The sequence below is a fragment of the Taeniopygia guttata genome, chromosome 7 (genome assembly GCF_048771995.1).
Source record: "Taeniopygia guttata chromosome 7, bTaeGut7.mat, whole genome shotgun sequence".
Classification (NCBI taxonomy): Eukaryota; Metazoa; Chordata; class Aves; order Passeriformes; family Estrildidae; genus Taeniopygia; species Taeniopygia guttata.
Window position 1 is genome coordinate 25,664,904 of NC_133032.1, and position 26,294 is coordinate 25,691,197.

Here is a 26,294-nt window from a genome sequence, read left to right on the forward strand (position 1 = left end):
CAGGGAGGGTAGAAGTTGCTATGGAAAGAAAATGCTGGGATGAATTTCTAAAAGATCAAGGCTCTTGATCTTTTAGAAGATCAAGAGCCATGGCCCAGGTGTTTCCTACTGCCAAGGAGCCCTTCCATTGGTGAAGACAGAGACATGCAAAGAAAAAGTCTTCAGTGTCTTTCCTCCAAACTCTTGATTACCCTCAGCTTTTTGTGGTAGGCAGTAGTCAGTTTTCGTAAAAGGCTGGAAAGGCTGATGTGTCCTGTGGGGGCAGGGGACAGGAGATAAGGCCAAGTAGGCCAAAATTATTTAAGTTAGAAACAAGGCCAAGTAATGTTATCTTAAATCCTTTCTCTTTCTTGGAGAGCTGAGGAGAGCACTGGCTTCCCCAGGCTGAGATGAAGGCCTGGAGCCCCTTTTCAGTGTGCAGCCTGTCCTACACTGCTGCTGCCTGGTGGGTTTGCTTTAGGATGGCAGGAGCCCACATCAGCTAGAGAGGAGACAGCAGGAAGTACCTGAGTTGTAACACGACGGGAAGGAAAGGCAGGTTGGGGATTAGGGAGGAGGAGGAGATTGCAGTGGTGATAATACAGAGCTACATCATGGGTCATGGAGGAAGAGGAGCACAGAAGGCACCTTGAGCTGAAGTGAGCAGAAGGAAGAGAACAGGTCTTGCTTAAGAGAGATGATATTTCAGCCCACATTCAAGAGGAGAGGTGGTGGGTAGAAGAAAATTGACTGCAGCAAAGTGTTGTCAGGGGTTGGGAGCCAAGGAGGGACCTCAGGAGGAATCTGGGTTGCTTGTCAGGGAGGGCAGAGCCAAGGCACAGAGGAGCAGGTCTATAGTGGAGATGGTCTCCCAGCACCAGGAGGTCAGGAGTGTGGGAACAGATGGTCCAGTGAGAGATGATAACAATTGTGGAAAGGACACAGGGAACCTTTCCTGCCCTACAGCCGTGGGAACGATGGAGGCATCCTGAATCAGCAGTGGAGTCCAGCAGGTACCTCAGGCACAGGAAGACACCATTGTTGCCCCTTAGAAACCCACTTTTTGGGGCTTCTGGTGTGGCTCAGGCCCCAGTGGGCTTCTCAAGAGTGGTGACTGTGTTCTCTGGGTAGGTCTCACCAGGTTCTATCCATTGATTTAACCTCAGCCACAGTCACCTGTGCCAGCTGATGTCTTTTTTGTGTGCACCTATTCCTCTGGCCTAAATTTTTCATTTTTACATGCAATAACAGCATGTAGGGTGAAAATTGCTAGTTTATGCTGGGAAATCCACTTGCCTCCATATGTCCCCAAATGTCTGGGGCATAACCCTGTCAGGAGACCTTAGGGGAATGGGCCTGCTGTATCAAAAAGCTGCAACAACTCCAGCCTTCCGGAAATAATCAGGGGAAAGGAAGGCAGCAGTAAAACTGAGGCTCAGTGAACATTCATGCATCAGCATTTGCCAGGCAGGAATCTCTGTGCCATCCTCTTGTTCTTTCAGCTGCAGAAACATTTGATGGTGATGGCTGTGATAAGAATGTGGTATGTGCTACTTTTTTCCCACCTTCGTTTCTCCTCAGACAGGAAATGCTGCCCTAACCATGGGAAGCTTTGTGTGAAAAAGCAGCAGTTCCTCAGCCTCTGAAGCAATTTCCCCGAGCCTGTGGCTTTCCACAGAATACCTTTGTTCTCTACCATTTAATGTCACTAAAAATCGCCGAGACCGTGAACACCGCACGCTTTTAAAAACATTGCCTTGTATGGGCGGCCTTTCCCAGGGGAAGTGTAGCAGTGGGCATAATTGATGTTGTCAATTATGCTAATGCAGCCAAATGCTCTTTGCAGGGACTGTGGTGGCTGAGCAGTGTGGGTTTTTCCATAACCGCCCCCGCATGCCCACCACGGGGCCCGGGAAGGCAGCAGCTCTGCAAACAGCCACAAGTCCCAGCACCCAGCTGAGTTTTTCCATACTGAACTACTCAAACTGTCTGTCCCGTCAGCGTTGTTGCTCCCTCCATTCTTGCCAGCCCGCTGTTGCCCACCGCTAACGCACAAAATCGGTCTCCGAAGCCGAGGGTACTCCTTCCTTCAGGGGGTAAATCTTTGCATTGGGTTTGCATTGCATCAGTTCCTAAGGGCTCTTGCTTTACACAGGAGAGATTTATGCCAGCACTCTTTAAGTGCCAGATCAATATCACCCAAAAAGCAGAGCAAACCTGAGAAGAGCTGCAGGAGGCCCTTCTCTGACCCTGTCCTGCCTCTCTAGGGTCACCATTCCCTCCTACAGCTGCCTGTGCCATTCGTGTGCACCTGCCTCTCTGCAGTTCTGGCCTCTCCTTTTTCTGAAACCCCAAGGTATTTATCAGACTTGGGCAGATTTTCACTCTCCTCAACAAATGGCGGATCGTTGACCTTGATCGAGTTTGTGCAATGAGATTTTGTTTTACTGAATAAATGAATGGGTGTGATTTTTCCCTCAAATCCAATAGAAATACACTTTTTCTTGCAATTTCCATGAAAGAGCATTTTGAAGCATTTTAAGTGTAATGTATGTTTGAGAATGTAGTGTCTGAGCTGAAAGTCCCATGATGGATGTTTCTTGAATTTCCCCATTATATGCATAAATAAGGCTGTTTTGGTGGCATTTTGGAATTCAGAGGCCAGGCAATCAAGGAGTTCTCATCTTGTTAATCCATTTGCCTATTTATTTGTGTTCTTCAATATTTATATTCTCTTCTTAAGATCTGGATATTAGCAATTATCCCCCTAATGACTTTATCCTTTCTCATTATCAAATTACAGAGGGTTTTTTCCAAGCTGTTTTGAGCACCATAAGGAATAAGTCAGTATGGATGTGCCATATTTCAGTGTTATATATTCATGAAAATTGTCGGCGAAGACACTGACAAATTTGATAGACCTATTCAATAATATCATCTTCCAGGCCAGACAAACCTCCCCATATGAGCATTGATTAGATCAAGTCTCAGCAACTGAATGCCAGCAGCGCAGAGAAACTGATGGAAGGGAGAAGGAGACATTTTCAGCCCAAATAGTCTCCTCTGGAGAAAAATGTGCATCCATAAGTGGTCAGTTTGAGCTGTATTTCTGGGCTCCTCGAGGGCAGTAAACTCTCCTGCAGGCAGTGCCTTGGCCTGTCTTGCCAGTGCTGTTGCTGTGCCCAAAACTGATAATGAGCACAGAATGCTGCACGTCTGCTCATGGCTGCTCTGTTCCCTGCTCGCCCTCCTGGCTTCCCATGGGATTTCAAACCTGCATGACAGCCTTGGATCTTTTTCAGAGTGCTTCCTGGCACTCCCGGGGCTGCTCGGGCCAGTAATCCAGCAGATGGATGTGTTGCCCAAGCAAACTCAGAGCTCCACCAAAAAGGGCAAAATCCATCTGTGTCAACACATCATCTTCCCTTGGCTGGGGCAGGGCTGTGGGATGAAGGCCATGACAGCCATCGCACATCACAAGGATAAAGAAGAGTCTCAGACTCGTCAGTGAGGCCCTTTGAAAGTCCAAGAGTCTTGGACTCCAAAATAAATACAGTTCAGTCACAGCCATCTTCATTGTCTATAACAGGCCTGGAGAGTAGCCAGGAATCAGAACAGCAGTGCTGAAGTTCTATAGGGACAATTTTTAAAATTTCCCCCCCCCCACCAGATTAAAATATGAGAGTTTCAGACTAGATTCCTTCTCTAGCTCATAACATTTTTAAAGTAGGTTAAGTTTGGAGTCTAAACCACTTGACATTGTCCATTTAAATTAACTTCTGTGTCTACTACTGTGTTCAGCCATTTGCTGAATTGCTGAAGAATAATAAAGCCCCAGAGCTTAGCTATGGGATATAAACTGTGATGCCTTTTTGCTCTGCCTTTGTCAACCAAGCTTTCTTTTCTTCTTAATGGAATTAGCAAGTGAGACACAAAGCTGAACACTGTGCAACCATCACAGCTAGAGAGAAACGATTTCTCATCTGCAGCTTTGTAAAAATGTGAGGGGAATTGCATCCTTGCATATGCAGATTTGCTTGCCTTTCGATTCCTCAGACTCAGAGATTCTCACACTAAATAGATAGATTATATAGAAAGCCTTCCTGCTATTCCATCAAATCACTTAAAAATTGAAAAAAAACCTAGATTTTAATATTTTGACAGCTGTGTGGCAGCATGAATGCTGTCTAGCTGCAGCCTCCACCTGTGCTCACACACACACAGACAAACACACTTTGACCTGTGGAAAGAACAAGAATGGTACAATTGATATATTTTTTTTAAAAAAACAGGAAGCTTTTTAATGTTGCTTGAATTGTTTGCATTTACAAATTGCTATTTGCATTTGTTGGCAAGGTTTTATGAAAATATACTTAAGCTTTATGCACAGTGAAAGTCCTCAAAAGGTGGTAGATGAGCTCTGCAAAACACAGAAAAAAAACCCAGTCTAGATTCTTCTGAGAGGTTCAAACACAGAGAGATCCCTGAGTTGTGGTAGCCTGGTGGTCTCCAGCCCTTCTGTTGCCTTGCAGCTCCTCCAGTGTTGTTGGTTTCCAGAAGAAAATCTAAAAGGCAGTGATAGATCCCAGCTGTTAGGTCAGTAAATCTTTCTGCCAGATGCTTCTGAACTCAAGTCTGAGCAGACAACAGAGTCAGTCCCAATGACTCTCATGGCCCCCAAAACTCCACTTTTCCTGGGTGTTTTTGAAATGAAAACCTGCAGCTACTTCTTTTGTGATTTAGCTACAGGGCTGTAAAAGGTGGAGTGTGGAAAGTCCCACTCAAGCATTTTTCTGAGAGTGGAAAGTAAGCCTGGAAGTTTTATTTCTAAAATAGAAAAGGCTGGGACAATAATGCAGTTGTCTTGCTATGGGCACTGCAGCACAGGCTACCCCAAGTGCTTTTCTTCTGTAGGAACCTCTCAAATTTACCTTCAGATACTGCTTGGCTCTATCTTGCTGAAATCTACATAATTTTTTTGGAATGGGAGACAGACATGCTGTCATAGGGGTCACATAATAGCTTCACAAACAAGCCCCCTGCCAGGAAGGAAACTGCAGCACTCCAGAGCACAGTGCCATGTGATTTAACAGCACTTACTCCTAACAGTCTCTTCCTGAGGAGCATGCAAAATAAAAACAGGCTTATGGAGATTTTAAAAACAAGCGAGAGGGAGAGAGAAATATTGCTCATTTAATCTGCCAGGCTCAAGAGAATACCTCACTTTTTATGGGAGTTCTCTTCTAACTTTGAATTGCATGCGCTAAGCTTGGTAAAATGTGCCTTGTTCTTTTGGATTTCTGGGGGGTTTTTGGTTTTATAATGAGATAAACTGTGCCTTTTCATTACTTACAATCTCCCAGTGTCATGCTCATGGAAACTGTAATTGTTAGCATTAAAACTTAAATTAGGTCTCAGGCGAACTGCTAGGTATCTCTTTACCTTAGACTGATGTAGCTCAAGGAGGAAGAACATTTCCATTTGTGCCTCTAAAGCTTAGCCTTTAATTCAGTCACTAATGAGTGTGAATCAAAAGTTGCAGAATTCGTTTGTGCTTTTTCCCATAATAAACAAATTTAGTATTGTTGTGAGTGAGCATTATAAAGAAAGCTATTTGATTTGCATTAAAGCTTGGGAGCTTGAAAATTCGATAAATCCAGGCTAAAAATTTGATCTATAGGAAACAAACAGGAAAAACAATTCCAGCTTGTAACACCAGTATGGGCACAGGTAAAAATCTACAAAACCAGACCAGGCAATTTTACTGTTGTCAGCATCTCTGAAGAATTTAACTCTTGGAAGTGAATTCAGATGTAAATGATATGTGGGGTGAGGGTGAGGTTATAATGCAAGTATTTTTTTTCATGTGAGGTTTCCATCAGAACTGTGAGAAATTCATGAAGCTTGCTCCAAACACTTCTTCTGCTTGCCCAAGATTTGCTTGCTATGTGCCTTACTTGTTGGTTTTCCCCTTATGCTATCATGTTAGCAGTCTTCTGTAACATTTTGTTCTCTTAAAGGTTATGGATAAAAACAGAAATTCTATGTGCAATAGAGATGAGCAGACCTGAGTTCATGAAGGCATTTCTACAGATTCTTCCATTTGTGTCCCAGTCCATAAACAATCCATTTACATACATTTGGTTGTAGGCACACGGTGTGTGGGGATTGGCAGTGGGGCTGTGGCCCAGCCTCATCCCCAGTGGGTTCAGCTGTGCAGGACAGGTGAATGATATTGAAGGTAACGAGCCATGGAGTGCCCAGGGGCACTGACCAACCACCAAAGGGCACAGAGGGCACACAGGGGCACTGCAGCAACATGGGGGGTGTAAAAGGTTGGGCTGAAGCACAAGAAAATGTAGAGCTTGCAGCCTTTTGAAGTGACATGGTGTTACTCTCTATGGGCAGATGCCTGAAGCCTTCTGATGTGGTAAGGTGTTACTCTGTTTGGGTGAATGCTTAAAGCTTTCTGAAATTCTGTGGTGATACTCTGTGTGTTGTGGCTGTCTCAGCTGTGACATTTGGTGTTATTTGGAGCACAGGAACCCATCTTCAGCAAACCTGAACCTTTCAGTACTTGCTGGTCTTCTGGTCCTCTGCTCAGTATCTGTGTTTTGATCAGAAGAATGTGTAATCTGAAAGGAAGGTAAAGCTTGCAAAAAGAAAGTTACCTTCCTGCTTACACATAAAAATGTGATCCCCAAAACTCAGCACAAGCTGAATTGTGCCAGATTTCTCAAGTTGTCTTTAACCAGATGCCTATTCCAAAATAGGACCTCTAGTGGAAAGGGTAAGGACCCTCAAAAAATTACATTTATGGTTTGCAGTCATGCTAGTTTTTATGCTCTAGTTGCAGCTTCTCCCAAAATTTGTTTTTCCTAACCTTTGTTTTCTGAGGTTTATGGGAATGAAACAACATGATCTACAGCCACTGTTTGGCTGCCATGGATATATGGAATGTGCACCATAATTCCTGGCTGCAGCCACTGCCATTGTGAAGGGATTTACAGTTAACCAAAAAGGTCTCTTTATATCTGACTAAATCACTTTGTAGCACCTAGTTAATACTGTAGCTTTGTTGGTTTTCAGGCCCCTCCTTTGAGATAGACCAGGATTAAATAGCACTCCACCATGAAGTGGCTTCACAGATCTGTACTTAAATTTGCTGCAGACAGCCCCAGACCTACTGCACACCAGAAGTCACGGGGAAGCTTAAGTTCTTGTCTTTTTGGGGTCTAGAAGGACTGTGCAGCCCAGTTCCTCTGTGGGACCAGCAGTCTGACACTTAGAGTGACACAGGGTGGTGGCACATGTGACTCCTGGGGGACTCTGCTGGGGTGCCTGGGTTTCACACTGTGCTGCTGTTGTAGGTATCACTCTGTAACCCTAGCACTTCATCCACGTGCCAGGAGCATGGTAGATACTGTCTTTGGCATTTTGACACCCTGAAAGTATTTCCCTCTTGATAGCATCTTCTGTCCTCTCTCAACTCCCATGCTTCCCCTACAAGAAAAGAAAGTTAAAAAAAAAAAAAAGGTATCTGAGACAAAGTTAAAAAAAAAAAGTATCTGAGACAAGACTCTATCAATCTTCCTCAAGGAACAGGCTGGGAAATTAACCCTGTTTTCTGGATCTGGGGAGGAATTTCCCTCACCCTTGGTTCCATCTTTCCTCTGGGCTCCAGGCACTTTGATCATCTCAAGAATCATTCTTGAAGGATACTGTTCAAAGTGGTGCACAGCAGCTGTTTGCCATCCACTACACTAATTTAATTAGTTGATAGATATTAAGGAGTACCACAGTGTATTTTTCTGTCCAGCAGCTCTATTTTAGGCCTAGATTCTGTGAATTTGCTGTTAGGAATCCTTGCCTTCCCAAGGATTTGAGAGTTAAAGTTATAATGAGATGCTAGAATACCCATTTTCAGGAAACATCAACATTTAAATATTTGTGTTTGATCTAATCTGAAATGTTAAAAAAAATTATTTTGAAATATTCATAGAACTGAATTTCCTCAGAATTTTGTTTCATGGGATGTTTTGGTATTCTTTGTGAAATGTTAGATATCAAAATACCACGAGATGAAAGCATATGACAGTTGTAATAAATAAGTTGTAACCATAAGGAAAGTTGCTACTTAGAACTGACTGAAACATCCTTTTTTGTAGAAGGAGTATCATCATGTCAAATTGCAATATAAACACGAGATAATTTGATCATTTAGACACGTGCAGTGGTAACCTGAACCTTATTTCACCTGGATTCAGGAGTATAAATGCATCAGGTGGAATTAAAGGATGTACAGCTGGGGAAGAAAAGAAGGAATGAGTATATTTATTTTTAGTCGACCTTCAGAATTAGACTAGATGGAGACAAGTGATAAATTTTGCCTGGTTTAATGGATTTTGGTAAAGAAAGTGAAAACAGACAAATATTTTACCACAACAGTTTCACTTGGCTGATGGTTCCACTTCTTTTTCTGTTGAACCCACCTGCTAAAAGGTGCATTTACCTTTTCCATTGAACACAGCTGCTAAAAGCCACACCCTGCACTGATTTTTTGAGCAATGCAACATAACTATGTGTATTAACATTTAATGTATGAAACCACAAGTGGCAGAAGCTTGTTTCTGAAAGAAAATGGAAATTGTTCAGAGAAAGTATGAATTTCAGTGGGGATGCAGCAGTTTGAATATAAGCTGTGCCTTTTCCCATACTTCTGTCCATACAAACATTCCTCTGCATTCAGAATAAACCCAGCCTCAGCAGTTTGAAGAGCACCTTGGTATCACCAAACAAGCAGAAGTGCTCTTAATAATTCGGGTGGGAAAAGCAATATTTACCTGCCTAGAAAGGTGACTTCTTACACACTTGGGCTGTCATTTTACCTTGTACCCATGAGCCTTAAGTGACTGTGAAACTCTCTTCTTGGAAATACAACAGCTGTAAACAAAATGTGCTATTAGAGTAGCTGTGGCAATGCATGTCAGAATATTATCAGCGCAGAATCAAAATGCACTGCTTTGCCTACTGCTGTTACCACAAGCCTTAGCCATTTCAGACAGCATTACATAATGGCAAAATATTTTTCAGAGGGGGAAAATAAATTAAAACTCTCCCTATGGTTTTAATCTCCCTCTTATTTTATCTGTGGTTTAAAGCTGTGTCAGGTATACATCAAAAACACCCCTTCCCTAGAGTATTTAGTTTACAATTTCATTTAATAATGGAAGTGTGCTTCCATCCGGCTAGGATGGGAAAGGATTAAATAAAAAGCACTGTTCTAAAATCAAGTAACAGTAGTGCAGCCTGTCTCTATGCTCTGCAAATGAAGTAGCCATGGAAAAGCTTGTTATTAGTCTATAATATCAAAACTGATAAACTATTAGTGTTTTGTCAGGCATGATAAATGCTAAACATTTTCCTCTGCAGATTGCCTCAACAAGAACTGTGACTGTTTTTAGACACATCTGGCACTGCAGATTTTTTTCCATCCTGCATTTCAGTGATTTAAAAGGCCTTGGCTGGGCAGAAGGATGTCAGCTGTTTGGTTTAAAATGCTGTTATAAGAGTCAATAAGATTTAAAGAGGCAGTAGGTGGAATTCCAGCCTTGCTGAAGGTAGTGGGAGAGTGGCCATTGAGTTTAATGGCTTTGAGATTTCTCTGTATGGCTTTTTTGGTCCATTTTTATTCTTAGTAAATTTTCCATTTCCCAGAATTGCCTTTTCTTTTCCATTCAGCTTCTTCTGCTTTCAATATTAGCTGTAGGAGTGGGCGCGGAGTTAAAATACCAAACCCTTTATTTTTACAAATGCCATCTTTACAGCTCACTTCTGTGGCACTGCTGCAAGACAATAATTCCAGGTGTATAAAAATAGTAAATGCAGGTATTCATTTATTGAAAAAAAAGATGTTCTTAATAGACTTTTCTGTCTGTGCCTTAAAATGAGCTGGGTGGCCAAAGGTGAATCCCAGGACCTCTGGGGCGCAGAGAAGCTGTTCCACTCGTTATGGAAGGAGATTGCAGGGTGAGGTCTGTGCTTGCTTTCTGTCCATCACACAGGGATGGCCAGGGGTCTGGATGGAAGGGTTTGAGGGGAGATAGGCCACCAGATGCTGTCTGCTGTTGGCTTATTTCAGCAGGCAGATCTGGCCTGGGTCCGTGGGGAAGTCACTGAAGGATGCTGGAAGAGTTTGCAGGAGAAGGGGAGGTGACAGCTCAGTAGTGATGTCCTCAGTGTGCCTTGGAGGGGTCTCTCACAGCCCCTCAGCCTCTGATAGGCACAGAGTGTGTTCTGGCTCCTCTCTGCCTCTCAGAGATCAGCTACTGCCGGATAGACCAGGCAAAAAGCTTAAATTTGTGTGGTGACATTGGACCCTTTTGACGCAAACACGAGAGCATGCAAAGGTTTTGGCTCTGTCCCTCCATTGCAGGGTTTCAGGACAGATGGGAAACTGTGTATCTTTGGTAAAATAGTAAATAAATGTAGTAGGTTTTGCTGCAGTGACATTTTATATTGTTTCATCCATTTTTTCCTACACTTAAAATTGGAACTAGTAAGGGATATCTCTCCAGCTCCAGGCATGGGAAAGGATGCACACTGCTTGGTGTGCTCCTGTGTACCAAACAGGAATTTCAAACATACAGTCTGCTGAAAGCCAACCCTCTGAGCAGCCACAAAAGATTTTAACAATACAGCTGGACTGGTACAAAAAGCAAGGTTGTAGACTGTGTGCACCCATTACCCATCACAGATTTACAATGCAGGACTCAGGGCAAAGGGGTGAGTAAAAATAGCATCAAACCACGCAGGATTTATCCCTCAGCAAGTGTAGCATTTGATTTGTATGGAGGAGTGATCATGGGTTTGCAACATGCCAATAAAATGTTTCTGAGCATAACAAAACTTTTCTGAATAGCCTGTACAAAAGCAGTGAAAAGTATGGCTGAAACCATGCTTTTAGCAAACAACAGACATATCTCTGAGTAGTCACAGGCCATTCAGGGTCATGCTCTGGCAACTAAAATAACCAGGATATTCACAAGGGGTTTGCCAGGCATGTGATCCAGGAAGTGTACAAAAATACCACATATAGGAGTCAAGTATTTTTATTTCAGTCTCCTGTTTTTCACACACACTTCCCCCAAATTCTGCAGCTCTTTCTTTAGTTTCCTGGATGAAGCCTCTCAGGCAGCATGTTTTTACAAGCACAGATGCTACCTTGAAAAAAAAGAAAGGAGGGAAGGGAGCCAAATGGGTGTTACACTTCAGCTTGGCAGCATCTTGCCAACATGTGCCCCAAAAAAAAAGGAAAAAAAAAAAAGACTGCTTTTAGTAATCAAACTGAATATAAAATCAGTGCAAAACTAGGACTGTAAAACCTTCAGCTTGTCAAAAGGACTGAAGGAAACACCTTGTAGCCAAAATGACATCCCTGACCTACTTGTCCGCGCTGTCACGTACCTGGGTAACCTTTTCTTATCCGTGCCTTCCATCAAACCTCTGGCAATTTTGCCATTCATACTTGCTTTCAGCTGTAATTTTTTGAGATTGTTCGAAGTGTGAAACCAGAAAGTAAAGTCTCATAACACCATGCTGGCAAACCTAAATATAAGTCAGAGACCTTTTCAAGCACCGCTTCTCTGTGGAAAACAATCCATTCAGACCTGGAGTTTCTGTTGGAAATTAGGGGGCAGCCTAGTAATTGGATTAGGGTGTGCTTTTATGTGCAGCAGTTTCTCAAGAGGAAGTTCCTACTTTGTTTCATTGATTGGCTGCCTGATCTTTCTGCCAGTAAAAGCCATGCAGGGAGCTGAAGGGGTGAGGATGGATGGAAAATGCAGCTCTGTGTTATGTAAGATGTGCCTGTTCTCTGAATTTGATCAGGTGGATACAGGTTCTAAGTGCATCTCCACACAAACTGGAAACAGGCTTTGTTAATGTACAGTTTAATTGCTTAAAAGCAATTTCTATCAGTGTAGTCCTTATAATCTGGAAGATTTGCTACTTGCAAAATCTGCTATTTGCACCAGTACTTAAATTCCTGTGTAGGTGCCAAAGAAGGGGAAACTTCAGGACATCTGGGGTTGGATGTGTGAATTGGAGTCTACATTGTTCTAGATGTTGGAGGGAAAAGGAAGAAACTGTATTAGTCTTCCACATTTCCAGAGAGGGTTTAGAAGTACCAGATTAAATGTACAGGTGTGATGCTGGGAACTTGCCTCAATCATGCATGGTACAGAAACTGATGTGGCAGGAATTTCAAGGGCATGACTTAGGGCACAGCAGTGCTGCTCCAAGAGGGCTTGCACCCCATTTCTCCCATTTCATCATCCCCATCAAGGAAATATATGTCCTAGGTGGGAAAGACAAATCCTGGGTTTTTTTCTGGATGGGCTCCCATTTTTCTGCTTGAGCCCCCTCCAAGCACACCCTCAGCTGGGAGATGGAGACATCATCAGTCATGGAACTGTCCCCCGGGGCAATGCCAGCCAAACGATCCTGTTCCTTCCACACATCAATATTCCTGACACCCGTCTTAAAACTTAGGTCATGCATATCCATCTACTTTTCAAAAAGTGTCAGAAGGATACAAATATCCCTTCACTATTTTTAGAGCCATATCAAAAGTATTTATCAGCTTTCTGGCACCTCATCCCATTTGTCATAGTTGATGCTATCTACCAGTTGGCAGTGGAGGATGAGGTGCTCTAGAAATGCAGTGGCAGGTGGATGAAACTCTGTAAGCTGAGATCACAGCCAAGGTGACTCCTGGGAGTTGTTGTACCTGTTGTCACAGTCAGGAAGTGCCTGTCATGTTCTTCTGAGAGCAGGCAGAGCTCTGGGGCTCACGGGAGCAGCTCATCCCCACCTCGGTGTTTCCCAGCCCATGGGGATGGGGAGGGAGCAGGGCTGAGCTGTGGGAGAGGAGGACAGCTGATGTCTTGCGACCACCACGGGCTCTGCTTGCCCACCAGCCCTCCCACGCTGCCTGGAGATGCCCAAGGAGTGCTTCCCTCAGCACACAGCCTGGCTGTGCATCCCAGCTGCAGCGTGCAGGAGGACAAGGCTCGGTCTGTGTGTTACACAGAATTCGTACTGCTCGTGCAAGGTGGTGCAGGAGAAGTGCTGAGAGTTGTGTTTTGCCATGCACACATTGCCAACAGGAAACTCCTCCAGCTCATACCTTGAGGACTGGCATCAGGCAGCTCTTCAATGTGCAGGTAATGTGTTCAGCAGCCTCATGCCACAAAATCAGGCTGTTTTCATAGCACTGCTGGTTTTATAAGGCAATGTATTCAGGTTGAAACTTTGCCCACATACCATCTGCTTCAGCCTTATCTTCTTTGACAAGAAAGCTGAATATATAATGTCCACTTGGCTTTCCTGGTGTTACATAAGGTTATGGTTTTTGTGTTAGGTTTGCAGTTTCAGAGCTCCTCAGCGGCTCCTGCAACCTTCTCTTGTTTTCAAGTGGAAAATCGGTGACAAAAATCAATACCATCTTCATAGCTATAATGAATGTGACCCACAGGCTTTTTTTAGGATGACCACAAGCTTCCATCATATGTCTGAGGCCTATTTGCAAATATTGATTGGTATTGCAGATTATCTGTAGCCATTTCATATGAAATCTTAAGGTCTTGCAGTTTTGCTCTCTGCACTTGGATTGGTATCAAAGGTACAGCTATAAATCACAAGACCCACCCAGAGAGACTGTTGATAGCTAAGGTTGCTGAATTGTGAAAATTAGGTGTTTCAGGAGTTTTTTTAGCTGCTTAAGGAGGATGGTTCTCAGTCAGCTCCAAGTGAGGGAAAGCACTGCTTTGGAATTGCAGCAGACTCTGTTTACTTGAAGTTGGGGAAAAAAAGTGGAACCTTCATATGCAAATGTATGGCATTTGGAAATGTCATATAGCCACATCTACATATAAATAAGCTGCTCTGTAGTGCTGCACTAGCCGGGCTGCTTTGATATAGAAATTGCTTAGTAGCACACAAAGCAGAAACAGCAGGATGCCACTTGGTCAAGTTCGGGGAGTTTTGTTCCTTAATCATCACATAACAAAGTTAACTAATAGTGCTGTGTCACTGCAGTGCTAGACTTGGAAGGGCTGTGAAGAGCTGCTGGTCAGTGAGAATCATGTCTGTGTGCTGCTGGGGCTGTGCAGCAGGGATGGTGGTCTGCCTCCTGTGCCCCAAAAGACAGTGCTGAGCATAGAGGTATTCCTCTGGCAGCGTCCCTCTTAGCCATCCTCTGCAGATCCATGCCTGCTTTCTTTGAAGGAGACACAATTTGGTTTTATAAAGAAGTATCTTCTGCTGCTAACATCCACATACTGGGGTGGTGTTTCCATCTCTGGTTAATCTAGTATTAAGCAGTAAATTGAAACTCTCAGGCATACTTCCTCAGAGGAGAAGATGTAGAGAGGAGCCCTGGTTGTGGATCTGGTTGTTCCTGTCCATTTTTCACCCCCTCCAGCACTGGCACTAATGGCCAGCTGGATGAGAGGTGGATGGGAGAGAAAACAAGCCCTGGGCTCAGCTGTTGGGAGGAATTTCTCACAGAGGGTGACACCCGCTCTGCTCCTGCAGTGCTGCCTGTGATGGATCCAGTGCTCGCCCCTCTGCCTTCAGGCATGCAGCCTAATTGGAGGGAACCTCACAAATCTCTGAACTGACACCAGTGCTTTTTCAACACAGAATTACAATAATAATAAGGTTAACTCATCCTCTAAGGGCTCTGTCATGAGCTGTGTAAGGAGATCATGTGCAAGGAGATAAACTGTGACTTTATTTCTTTACGCTGCTGGTTTCTGAAGGGGGAGGATGCTGCTCCCACAGGGCTGGTGGCATCTCTCTTAGGTAGGAAAATCTGAGTGAAGGGAACTTCAGCAGCTTGCCAAAAACAAGGAGTAGTTGAGTTAGCACGAAGAGGCATTCAATCTATTCTAAGAATGGGGCTAACACAGATTTATTCAATACTGGCACAAAAGGCAACACAAACTGTAGGGGCCCATTTACCCAGGGCTTTGATAAATCCACAATACAGCCCCACATCATTAAGTCCCAACCTAGCAATGATTGCAGCCCTCAGGACTGGCCTTGAAGAGCTCTGTCTCTGTTTCTTCATCACAAAAGCATGGGGAGATGGCTTGGGGACACCCAGATGACACGGGGAGCTGGGGACAGCGCCAGTCTGCTGGCCTGGGAAGTGGCAGGTGCCGCTGACACAGGGACAAGCAGCTCTGTGGAGCTTTGCAGGGAGAGCTCAGTGCATTAGCCTCCTCTAGGTGTCCTGGAATCAAGGGTGGAGTGCAGCATCAAGGAGCAGTGACTGCTGCTTTAGGGGGGGCTCAGGCAGGGTGAGAGGCTGAAATGTGGTGGCGGGGAAGCGGAGGAGGTCAGACAAGGTGAGGCAGCAGCCTGCCTTACCTCACTGAATGAAACAATCCCCCCAGGGAGGAGCTGAGCCTAATGTGAGCACCTGGACATGGTGCTTTGGAGCAACACATTAGCCCATGTGGTGTTTTTTCCTCTTCCAGTTTAGCTTATGTTGCTGGGTGTTCCCATTCAGACCTGTGAGCAGTGGTTGCTGCCATGTACTCACATCACTGTGCAGCTTTGGGTTGTATTGCACCTTGCATTGCAGTAACTACTTGCTAGAACCTTCTTGTGCTTGCATCAGTCTTGGCTTTTAGGGGCCTATACAATCTCTAAGGTAAGGCATCTGTGAATCCAAGGGAACACTGAATGTGAAAACACTGTGAAAAACAAGGGTAAAAAAAAATAAAAACCAGCCCAGGTTTAGTTTTGAGTAGACAAACAGTCTTGTTATGTATGCAGAAAAATGATTAACAAGTTGCTTGATTTCAATCAGAAGATATGTTCACAGATGTTGTAAGTAAAAGTGCTTCTTGATTTCCAAAGTTCAGCAACAGCTTTAACATATATAGCATAGCCTCCATATATATGCTGACAAGCTGAAAGTATTTTGTTCTCCATTTGAACATCTGGAGATTATTAGTGTCTTAATTCATTGGTTTCTATTATTAATTATGGCAGCAGGCTGAATAATTATGAAGCATTGCTGCAAAGACAGAGCACAATATTTTTTTTCAAAGTGCACTAGGACATCTTGCCATCATCTCAAACATAAAAAGCCCTAGATTATTTTTTAAAAGGAAAGTGGATTTTATCTTATTCTAGGGAACTGATTTGCATAGGGACATTTAAAATTAATAAATTACTGTGTTCAGCAAGCCTATTTTGTGCCTGAGAAAAGAAGTGAATGTAATTTATTTCACCATGTTCCATTTCTTTTTTTCCCCTTGGTGAAACAGCTAATACGGGAAGGGTATTTTTTGTGCAGTTTATGTAGAAAAACTAGCTTCAAGTTTGTACTGGGAGTGGCTGCAGGAGGAATTTAGGCTCAGGCTTCAACATAGTGGTGCCAGACGTTTTTAGCTGACATTTGGTGTCTCATTTTCCTCTTGCTCTCAGGGAGAGTGGGCTGGTGAGCTCCCTCTTGAGCAGCAGCAAGCACTTCCTTCAGAATTCTCACTCAACGCCCACCCAAACAGTGATTTTCAGGCGAGTTGCTTGCACACATTTTCTTCACTGTGAAGAAGTGCTCTGTAATTGTAAAAGCCAGGTTTCAGGAGAAGGGAAGGTGAGGGTGAAGGTGCTCCCGGGGCTGCCCTGAGCAGCTGGCAGCAGTGCAGCGGGACAGGTTTGCCAAGGATGGTGTGCCCTGGAGCTGGGCAGCAAAGAGCCAGGAGAAATCCCTGTTCTCTCCTCAGAGCTGAGTCTGAGCTGGGATTTCTCATGGCAGCTCTTCATCACAAGGGAGTAGAAAGCCTGCCCAAGGACTTCATCCCTAAGCTGCTGCGGGATCTCACTTCCTGATGGATGCTATTGAAGGGGAAGTACCAGCAAACTTGCTAAAGAATTCTGCATTTCCAGAGGAAGCAGCACCATTACCATCCTTCTGGACCTTTGCACCATTCCTGCAGTTGTTACTGTCCTGGCAAAGTTCCCTTTTACATACAAAGAGCAGCAGTTGCTGACTCTATGAAGACTGAAGATGAGTAGCATAAATATCCCTAGGCTCATCCACAGGGTTCAGATTCTCACCCGAAGTTGATCAACTGAAGCTCTTTCCCAAAATTCATGGCATCCCTGCCTTTGCTCCACAGGTGGATACTCTCTGGATGTTTGTTTTGATTTCAAATAAGAATTGCACAAGAAGTCTCTTTCCTGTGGAGCAGAAGAAAGTTCCCAGTGCTGTGCTCTTCAGCATCTCTTTGGGAGACCTGACAGGGAAGTACAATTTTGGAAGCTATATGCTTCCAAAAGTGGTTGAGAATGTTAAAGACATACATTTGACCCCAAAATCCCTTTTTCCCTTCATGTGTCCTCTGATAATGTGATGTGTAAGGAGTCACTACTTCAATATCAGCGGGAGCTTCTGTCTGCAAATTTGACTGACCTCAGCAGTATTAAAAGATTAAATTATTATGTAAGTCAATTCTCCTTAACCAGTTTTTCCCATGAGATAGATAGGTGTCAAAATAGCTCCTGCTGCATATCATTCACTGTCTCATCCCTTATTTGATGAAATATATGTGTCTATGTGTATTTTCAGGCCTTCCCTTGGTCCAGGGATGACTGTACACTAGGTGTTATCATTGTATGTGAGCCGATATTTTCTCATATGGACATAGCCTAATAGTTATTATTTCCAAAGCTCCAACATTACCTGCAGTATATCAGCCAAAATGATAACATCAGAATTTATGGGCTGTGTATATTCTACTTTGCTTGCTTGAAATCACCTAGAAAGTCTCACTGATTCACACATGAAGAATGACAGACTTATCAGCCCTGCAGAACTAATTGTTAAGTGCCTGGCAGTCAGTTCTTGAATACAAGAATCCTATTTTTGCCTGGATTTTTATTTTAATTTCTCTAAAGTGGATTGTAGGACCTTATGTCCAGAAGGAAATTTTCTGGGCACTCCAGACAGTACTTCATATAATCCTCATCAAGGGCACTGATGGATTTATTCCTTTGTCAGCAGCACTACTGCACATGTTTGGTTGTGGAACAGAAGCTCCACGTTAGCTCAGATGGGAGCTGGGGACCAGTGAGGGCTGCCCAGAGAAGAGTCTGGCTGCTTTGTTTTCATCACTTGCAGAGTCACATCCTGCCACCAGGCAGACTGTTCCAGCTTTGGAATTTCGGCTTTCACTGAAATAGTTACCTGAGAATCTGAAGGGTGTACATTCAACTTCCAAAGACTGAAGGAAAGCCACATAGCTAAACCAGAAATTAAAATTTAAATGATACTAAATATATTTGAAATCATTCTTTTGCACCGTCTTGATGAAAGACAGGAACAGGCATGGATATTAAGGAATTTAGACAAGATAGCTTTAAATAATTTATTTAACATTTCAGAAGACAATCCATCAGGAAAAGTAAGATCACTGAATGGGTGGTCAGCCACACTGGATATCTTTTTAGCATCCAGTTTATCCCAGAGAAATAGCTCAGCATCTCCCTGCCATCCACAGAGAGGCTGGAGTGCAAGGGTTCAGCAGGGAGACTTTTCCAGTGAGGGAGATGATAAACTGTTTCAAACTACACAAAGTAGCATCTGGCCTCCATGCACTTAAAAATAACGTGTTTTGACTATTGTGTCTTTTTTGATAGGTTATCATGTCATGTGCTGGCACTAACAAGGGATGTGAACAATATGAAATGTCATGTTAGGCTAAAGATGAAAAAAATGCTCCAGAAATGCAAAAGATGTTGGCTTCATCAGAGTGACTTTTGCGATCATAAAAGTGCTTCAAGAAAAAGATTCTTGAATACAGTTGATCTGGAGGGGGAGGATGTATTTTTTTTAAAATAGGACAAGCATTTTGAGAAATGTGGTAGGAATTTCTTTTGTCCAGAGATAGGAGAGACTGATCCAGTCAATCCAATTTTTACCTCTAGTCTTTATTTCTGTCTCAAATCCTGTCCATCACAAAAAGGTACAAGGTCTGTTCTTCTGGCACAAATAAAACTTGCCCACATTGTTGCCAATAATAATGCAGCAAGTCTAGTGTGTGAAGAGGAGCTACTGAATTTAACGTTACTGAAACCTGAGTAACTTTGAATTTAGTCATTTAGTCTGTGTCATTGCTTTATGCATACAGATCTACTTGTGCTTGAAAAAAGTGGGTTTGTATTTAGCTTAGCTCTCTGTAGTTGTGAGGTTGGTGTGGTAGAGGGGCTCCTTAGTGTAGTGATACTGTAGTTTGACTAGTACAAATTGCACCCAATACTGACCTTATAAATAATCCAAAGTTTTTGTAAGGGTGGAAGTCATGATTTATTTAATTTAGGTTTAATTTTTTAAGGTATGTACAGTTCTTGTTTGCTTCATAACCTCAGCATGGTTTTTATTTCTATCCTCTCTTTTTAGAATCAGTTTATAGTTCTTGTTTCATGGTGATGTAAACCCTCTGATGCATTCATAGGAGTTAGTATCTCATCAACAGTTGGATTGCTGAAAAGTTCCTTCCTCCAGGTCCTTCCAGAAATGGGAGCAGTCAGTTTTAACATGAGGGGACTTCTAGAGCATGCCTGGGTGTCTGGGTCTCTATATTGGCTCCAAAAAGATGGATTTTACAGTGAGAAAAATAACCTGTTTTGAGGCAGGGAATTCTCAGTCTGAAAGAAATAATGTTTTTATTGTGGTCTGTATTTTGAGTAACCTAAATGGCAGGTCAAACTAAAGATGTGGTTTTCCCCTGCTCTGCCTCTGACTCTTTTGGAGGAGCTGTCAACCAAAATGAGATACAGATAATTTCTGTCTAAGTTTTGTGGGCTCTTCTGAGACAGGTGACAAGTGTTCCTGTATGAAGTGTTTATCCTACAAGTGCTAGCAAAGCTTGGGCCATCTCATTTTAGATTCAGTAAAGCATTTTCCACCACAATGTTATGCTTAGAGGTGTAATTACAAGTTCTGCATGATCCTAGATTTACTTTCAAGTGTGCTAGAGACCTTGTTAAAGAAAACATGGTTTCTGCCCACATCAACACCAGCCCTACAGCCTACACACGCTGAGAGCATCTGCACATCCAGATAGCTCCTGGTCCCCCTTTCAAGTCCCAGGTGAGTCTGTCCTGAAAGTTATCATTTCCCCCCCATCTTGAAGTGAGCCTTTAAAAAAAAGAAAAAATTAAACCAAAGGATTTCATACTGGTTTAATTTACTGCTGGCTGATCTGAGAGAGCAGGTGAGTGGTGGTGCACAGACATGGCAGTACCTGAGAAGGAACAATCAGGGATATGCACACATGTGCATGTGCACACAGAGCAGTCTCCTGTTCTTTGGAGAGGAAGCAAACTTCCTCTGGTAATGGAGGATTTGAAGGAAATGGCTTTGTATTTTCCACCATAGGAAAATAATATGTATTAATAAGGATCCCATACTTCTTGCTACCATTTTCTGGACAGAAATAGATTTGAATGTGGGCCATAGCAGAGGTCAAGCACACCCAGAAGCCATCAGGCACAGTGCATAGGTTATCCCTACATGGGTATGGAGTTCCACAAGTCCTGAGCACATTGGGATCATGTGTGCCGTGGGCAAGTCCATTGATAGCTGACACATCACACACATTTATTCTGTCTGGAGGGATTTCCAGGGCATAAAGGAACATGCATGAAGTGGTGATAACTTTGTGTGTATATTTCACATGTTGGTAGCCAGTGTCTCACTTAGAGGGTGATAAGTAGCCAAAAATGTTTAGTGCCAGACCAAATGGATCTTGTGTTCCCACCTTATTCTGGTGGCAAAAATTCCTGAGCAAGCCATCAAAGGAAGTTATACCATACCTGTAACGTGCCTCCTGTCAGCACGTCCTGTCTGTGCTGTCCCAGAGACAGCTGTCAGCCCCCAGCCCAGGAACCCACTGCATGGGCCCCAACAGCCTCACACAGGTATCCCAGTGTAATCAGGGCACAGGGAGAGGCACACGGGGCTGTGTTCAGCCAGTGTGCATTTGAAAAGGTGCAACAATAGTCCAGAGTGCAGAGGTCCTGAAAATCCTAAGGATGAAAGAGAAGCTAATGCTGTCAGCAGGGACATAGAGGTTGCCTGTCATTCTCATTTGCTGGGAGCTGGTCCTCACCTGTTTTCACATGAGGGCAATATAACAAACTTTATTAGTGCAAGTGGTTAGAGACTCTTACAGCTCTCCTTGGACAGCAGCGACAGAAAAGAAATTCATTATGAAAATCTGAATCTTGGATCTGCTGCACACACTTTTCCCAGAGGTAGGATAATACCTAAGCATGCCTGCTGCTGGCATGACTGGCTTGGAGGCAGAACACAAATTGCAATTGTTTTATAACACTCGGGGACTTCCTTTGGAAGATAAAAATGCTTCAACTTATTTGCGTGCAAGCTACATTTCCTCAGACATCCATCATGAGATTTATTCTGTTTTTAATGAATCGTGGCTAGAAGACACTATCACAGGAAAAAGAGTGTTACCATTTGAGATATCGAAAGTATTGGTTAAATGGAAGAATTTGCCAGTTACCCAGATTAATTAATACCTTGGTGGCCTACAAAATTCACGTGAGTTCATGCTGGTAACACTCTGTGTTTCAGCCTGTGAAGTTGAGCACATACCTGTTTGAAAACTTAATGAAACCTCCATTTTCCTGGCTGCATGAAGGGATTTCCCAGGATTTGCAGTCTCAGTGACTCTTTAAGTGCTGCAGAAGTAGGCTCAGAACGTCAGACTAGTTCAAAGTTCTGAATGCTGTGGGATGTGGAGGAGGCCACTGGGCTTTGGGACAGGGGTGTGTGTGCACCATTGATGAAAAACTTCAGCTCTGGACTCCCACTCTACTGCAACCATTAAATTGTCTTTCTGTATATGTTGTGTTGAATTTAAAAATGTATAATGTATATTACATGCAAATGTCCAGACTCTCTTTCCCAACCTTCTCTCAGTTTGAGGAGACAGTCCATAAGGTAAAACAGAAATAACCAGGTATTTTGCATGTGCCTTTCTGACATCAGATTTTGAGTAGTCACGTCATTCCCTCATGCGTCTCATTTGTTGTAACTTGACAGGAATTATAAAAGACTGAGATAAACCCTTGCAAATCTCACCAACCTTTTGAAGGGGCAAACCCTTGCTCTGGCTTCCCATGAGCAACATCTTTCACATCTTGCTCTCTGGTTTTCCTTTCTTTCATATGTTGAGTTCTTTCCATCACTTCACTTTATCCTACATGGTCAGGTTAATGTTCCCTTTCACCTGTGTTCACAGAGAATGCAAATAAACTGGAAGAAAGTGCAAGAGGAATCTACATCCCTTGTCCAGAGCATTACAACGGCTTCTGCATGCATGGCAAGTGTGAGCACTCCACAAACATGCTGGAACCGTCTTGCAGGTAACCCTTCTCCTGCCAGCAAGGGAAGGCTGCACACGTGGAAATAATGACTTACAGAAACACTTAATCTGGATCAGCTATGGAAAATAATGGCAACCATGGCCCTTTGTGCTACAAAATCCATCAGACTTAAATTATTCAACAAAGTCCCAAAAGTGTATTGAGTTATGAACAATGTTAACTGACTGTAAAGCCATCCAGTAACCTTTGGTTATATTTAGATGTGTTTTTAAAAGCCCTTCACAAAGCACTCAGACCTTGTTAGGTACCCTCCTCAGCCTGAGGGAGAGGAGTGCCACCAGTGCCTGTCCCTGCTGGGGCAGGAGTGCTGCTCGTGGGGCAGCTGGCTGGGGCAGAGGTGGCTGCTTCAGCAGGAGGTGATTTTGGAGGGGGTTTGGGCAGGGAGGAGAAATATAATGAAAGCACTGTGGTGCTCCTGCAGGGAGCACTACAGGAGGTGCAGCTATTACTGCACAGATGTAAATATTGCTTCTGAATTCCACACAGTGGCCAGGTGGCTGGAAAAGGACTATTACACGTGAAGCATCATTTTCCTGGAACACTGGAATGGGAGCACAAAGATACACACCAGACTCTCCCCAGGGCAGATCCTCACGCCAGCTTCTCCCAGCTCACACAAACAGCCAGGACACATTTTGCTCTTTGCAGCTTCTGCATTTTAGGTGCTCCATTCAGCTGAAAAATACCATTTCCTCAAGGTGCTGGCAGCTGTGGGAATGCAGGGGAAGAATAGGGAGGAAGCACAAGGCTTAATCTATCGGGGTTAGTTCTCCACTAACGCACCTGAGAGGAGCCCAAGCCATCTGTCTCAGCCCCTGACAGTTGCTGCTGCCATTGACCTGGATTTTCACAGCTTGCTTGGGCAATTAAGGGGAAACAGGGCAAGAGCTAAAACTGTAAAAGCACTGTTTGGCCCCAGAATCACAGAGCACACAGAGTGGAGCTGTCAGGCTGCAGGAGGGAAACTGGTGAGCAGTACAGCAGGCAGCATTGGGGTGGATGGCTGCAGCATCAATAGAGGGGTTTTTTATAGCAACCAGACGAAATGTAAATGATGTATCCACTTTCAGGAACATCTAATCACATTTCATATGGAGCCTGGATGATTGCTTATCACCTCCTTAGGGGTAATCTGCATAAGGAACCACAGCTTGATGGCTTTTGGCTTTTCACCCTCCCCCACCTCCCCAAAGAAAGGGAGAAATCTAAAGTATGTTGTGCGAGGAACTGAATGGGTTCTCATCACAACTAAAGGGGTTCTCATCACAACATGCAAGAAGTTCCACTTGAAGCCCATTATGTCTTGGTCCCCTGGGCACCTCCTGGCACTCTCACAGTGTTGTTCACTCTCACAGACCTTGGTGACACCAAGGACCACAAGTCTTCCCTCTGAGAGGTTGAGCACTCACTGATACTCTCTGTGGGAGTCCATTCTGAAAAAAAGAAAAAAAAAAAAAAAACAAAAAAAACTACATAAGCTTATGCTTCAGCCACTATTTTTTTTTTTCCAAATACGATTTTTCCAGCATTCTTTGAATGCAGCAGGTATAACAAGGAAAAAATTATTTTTTATTTCAGATGCGATGCCGGCTATACTGGACAACACTGTGAAAAAAAGGACTACAGCGTTTTATATGTGGTTCCAGGTCCAGTACGATTTCAGTATGTCTTAATAGCAGCTGTGATTGGAACCATCCAGATTGCTATCATCTGTGTTGTAGTCCTTTGTATTACAAGGTCAGTATCTCTGCTATTTTACAGTAGAAAGAGAAAATACTTTTGTTTTTCCTGCAATGTGCGCTGATTATACTGATTTCTGCAGTGACACTACTGATAACAAATGCTATTTAATTCACCAACAAACAGAAGATATCATCTGGTCCAGCCAGCCAGTGCTCCTTCATTATGATGACTGAATTTTTACTTCCATCTTAATCAAACTTAGGTAGCAACGGTGCCTTCAGCAAGTGAAGTTCTCTATTTTGTATTCAGATGCTTGGACAAATATTGTTCATATAAATAGGGGAAATATAAATACAGCAGCTGGATCAACACTTAATAAAACTAATCATATCTCCATCTGGCTTCCTTAAGGGGCCCATTCCCTTAGTCCTAATCAGGCAAAGCATACAGACTTTTAAGCCTGTTTGCAACCCTGCTGATTAAATGATTTCATTAGGCTTGAGTGCATGTTCAAAGGCACTGCACATGTTTTAGGGTCTTCCATATATGATGCGCTCGGGGTTTTTTTCTTTAGTGAGGAGCAGAGGGTTGTGTGAAGGGAAAAATCCCCAGGGTAGTTCAGAAAGAGAGGGGGAAACGCAATCCTTCCCCTCCGTGTGCTGCTCTGCTTCCCTACTTGACTGTGTTACTGTCTCTGGGAGGGCTTGGGGTAAGTTCTGAATGTCAAGTCCCAAATATAAGCTTTTCTTTGAAATCACAAGGTTAAATTAATTCAGTTAGCAGCACTGATATCACTCTTTTAAAATTATTTTCTTTTTAAAATAAAAAAAAAAAAGCCAAGTATCGTACCTTCATATAAAATAAAATCTCTACTTTCTTTCAGTCCCTATGTTGCACTACCTGGAAGACAATTGTAGAGTATTTGTTCCTGGAAAAGAATAAAAAAAAAAATTTCATAAGTTCTGAATGGTAACTACCAAATGAGGCAGTAGATTACAGGAGGTGGTATTCACAGAGGCAATTCAAACAACCAAAAATACAGTGTGTAAAGAGAAAGAAAGTGGTGTAGTAACTGATAATGGAATAAATGTGTATTGTTTTGTCAAGTGAGTCTAGTTTTGTCACCCTTATGCAGTGAGCAAAGTACTTTATACTGAAGAATGAAGACAGGGAGCTCTGAGTGATCAGGTACTGTAATGCAAATTACCTGTCACACTGTTTTCATACAGAGACAGTACCTTTTCCCCCACACTTTGTAACCAAGTCAATTTATGATCTTTTGACTTTTTTCTATAATGCATGTAATTACTGCAGAGCATCCTCCATCCCAGCATAATTATTTGAGATACATTTGCAGAAGTGTGCTCTTAAGTGGCCTAAGAGAAATCCGCATGACAAGAGAGCGTTGTGGCAGCATATGCATGAGCAATTGAGTTTTTGAAGTTCTCTGCTTTGGAGAACCTGACTGTACTGGTTTGAACTCCACATCCTGAACTCTTGAAAGTGCTGAAACCACCTTGCCAGGTTCCTGGGAGAAAGAAGGGAAACTTCACTCAGAGGGCATTGCAGCCAAATTCTTTGCTGCTCATTTCAGCTAATTAATTGAGTGAGTTTGGTGCACTGCATCCATGTGAGCCTCACAAAACTACCATCGTAATCTTCCAGCTATCATTACTGTTGTTGCTCTTAAAATTTTACCTGTGCAGTGGTGCAAATCTCTGGGAGTGTCTTCCATTGCTGGAAGGCTCTCGGCAAGTCTTGGTGACTTTTAGAGCTGTTGTTGCACAGACACTTTAATCTGAATGAACAGGCTGCTGACAGATGAGGTTTGTCCTCTGCCTCCTGGGCACTTGGCCCTCCAAGTTGCCACCATTTCCATTTCTGTAGCCACACAACCAGCAGAGTCAGAGGATGAACTCAGTTGGAAATGCAACCAGCAGAAGTGATGATGTTTGGGGTTTAAGTGACTCGGTGCTTGGCTGCTCATCACAAGTGCCAGCAATGGGAATAAGTCTCTGAGGTGGAGGAGTAGGGAACCAGAGGCCAAGAGGTAAAACAGTGAGGCACAGTCTGCCCAAGGACTTTCAGCTTAGAGATAAGGCAAAAAAAGAAGCAGTGATTAAAGTGAAGGAGGATGG

At 43.3% G+C, this 26,294-nt stretch overlaps 1 protein-coding gene across 1 annotated transcript in view; it reads left to right on the plus strand.

The window, feature by feature from the left end:
- TMEFF2 (transmembrane protein with EGF like and two follistatin like domains 2) overlaps positions 1-26,294 on the plus strand; it is a 124,180-nt gene that overhangs the window by 93,605 nt on the left and 4,281 nt on the right. Inside the window, exons 8-9 of the mRNA XM_030277817.4 lie at positions 22,329-22,452; positions 24,052-24,210. Of these exons, the coding sequence (XP_030133677.1) occupies positions 22,329-22,452; positions 24,052-24,210 (283 nt within the window). The remainder of the gene's footprint in view (positions 1-22,328; positions 22,453-24,051; positions 24,211-26,294) is intronic.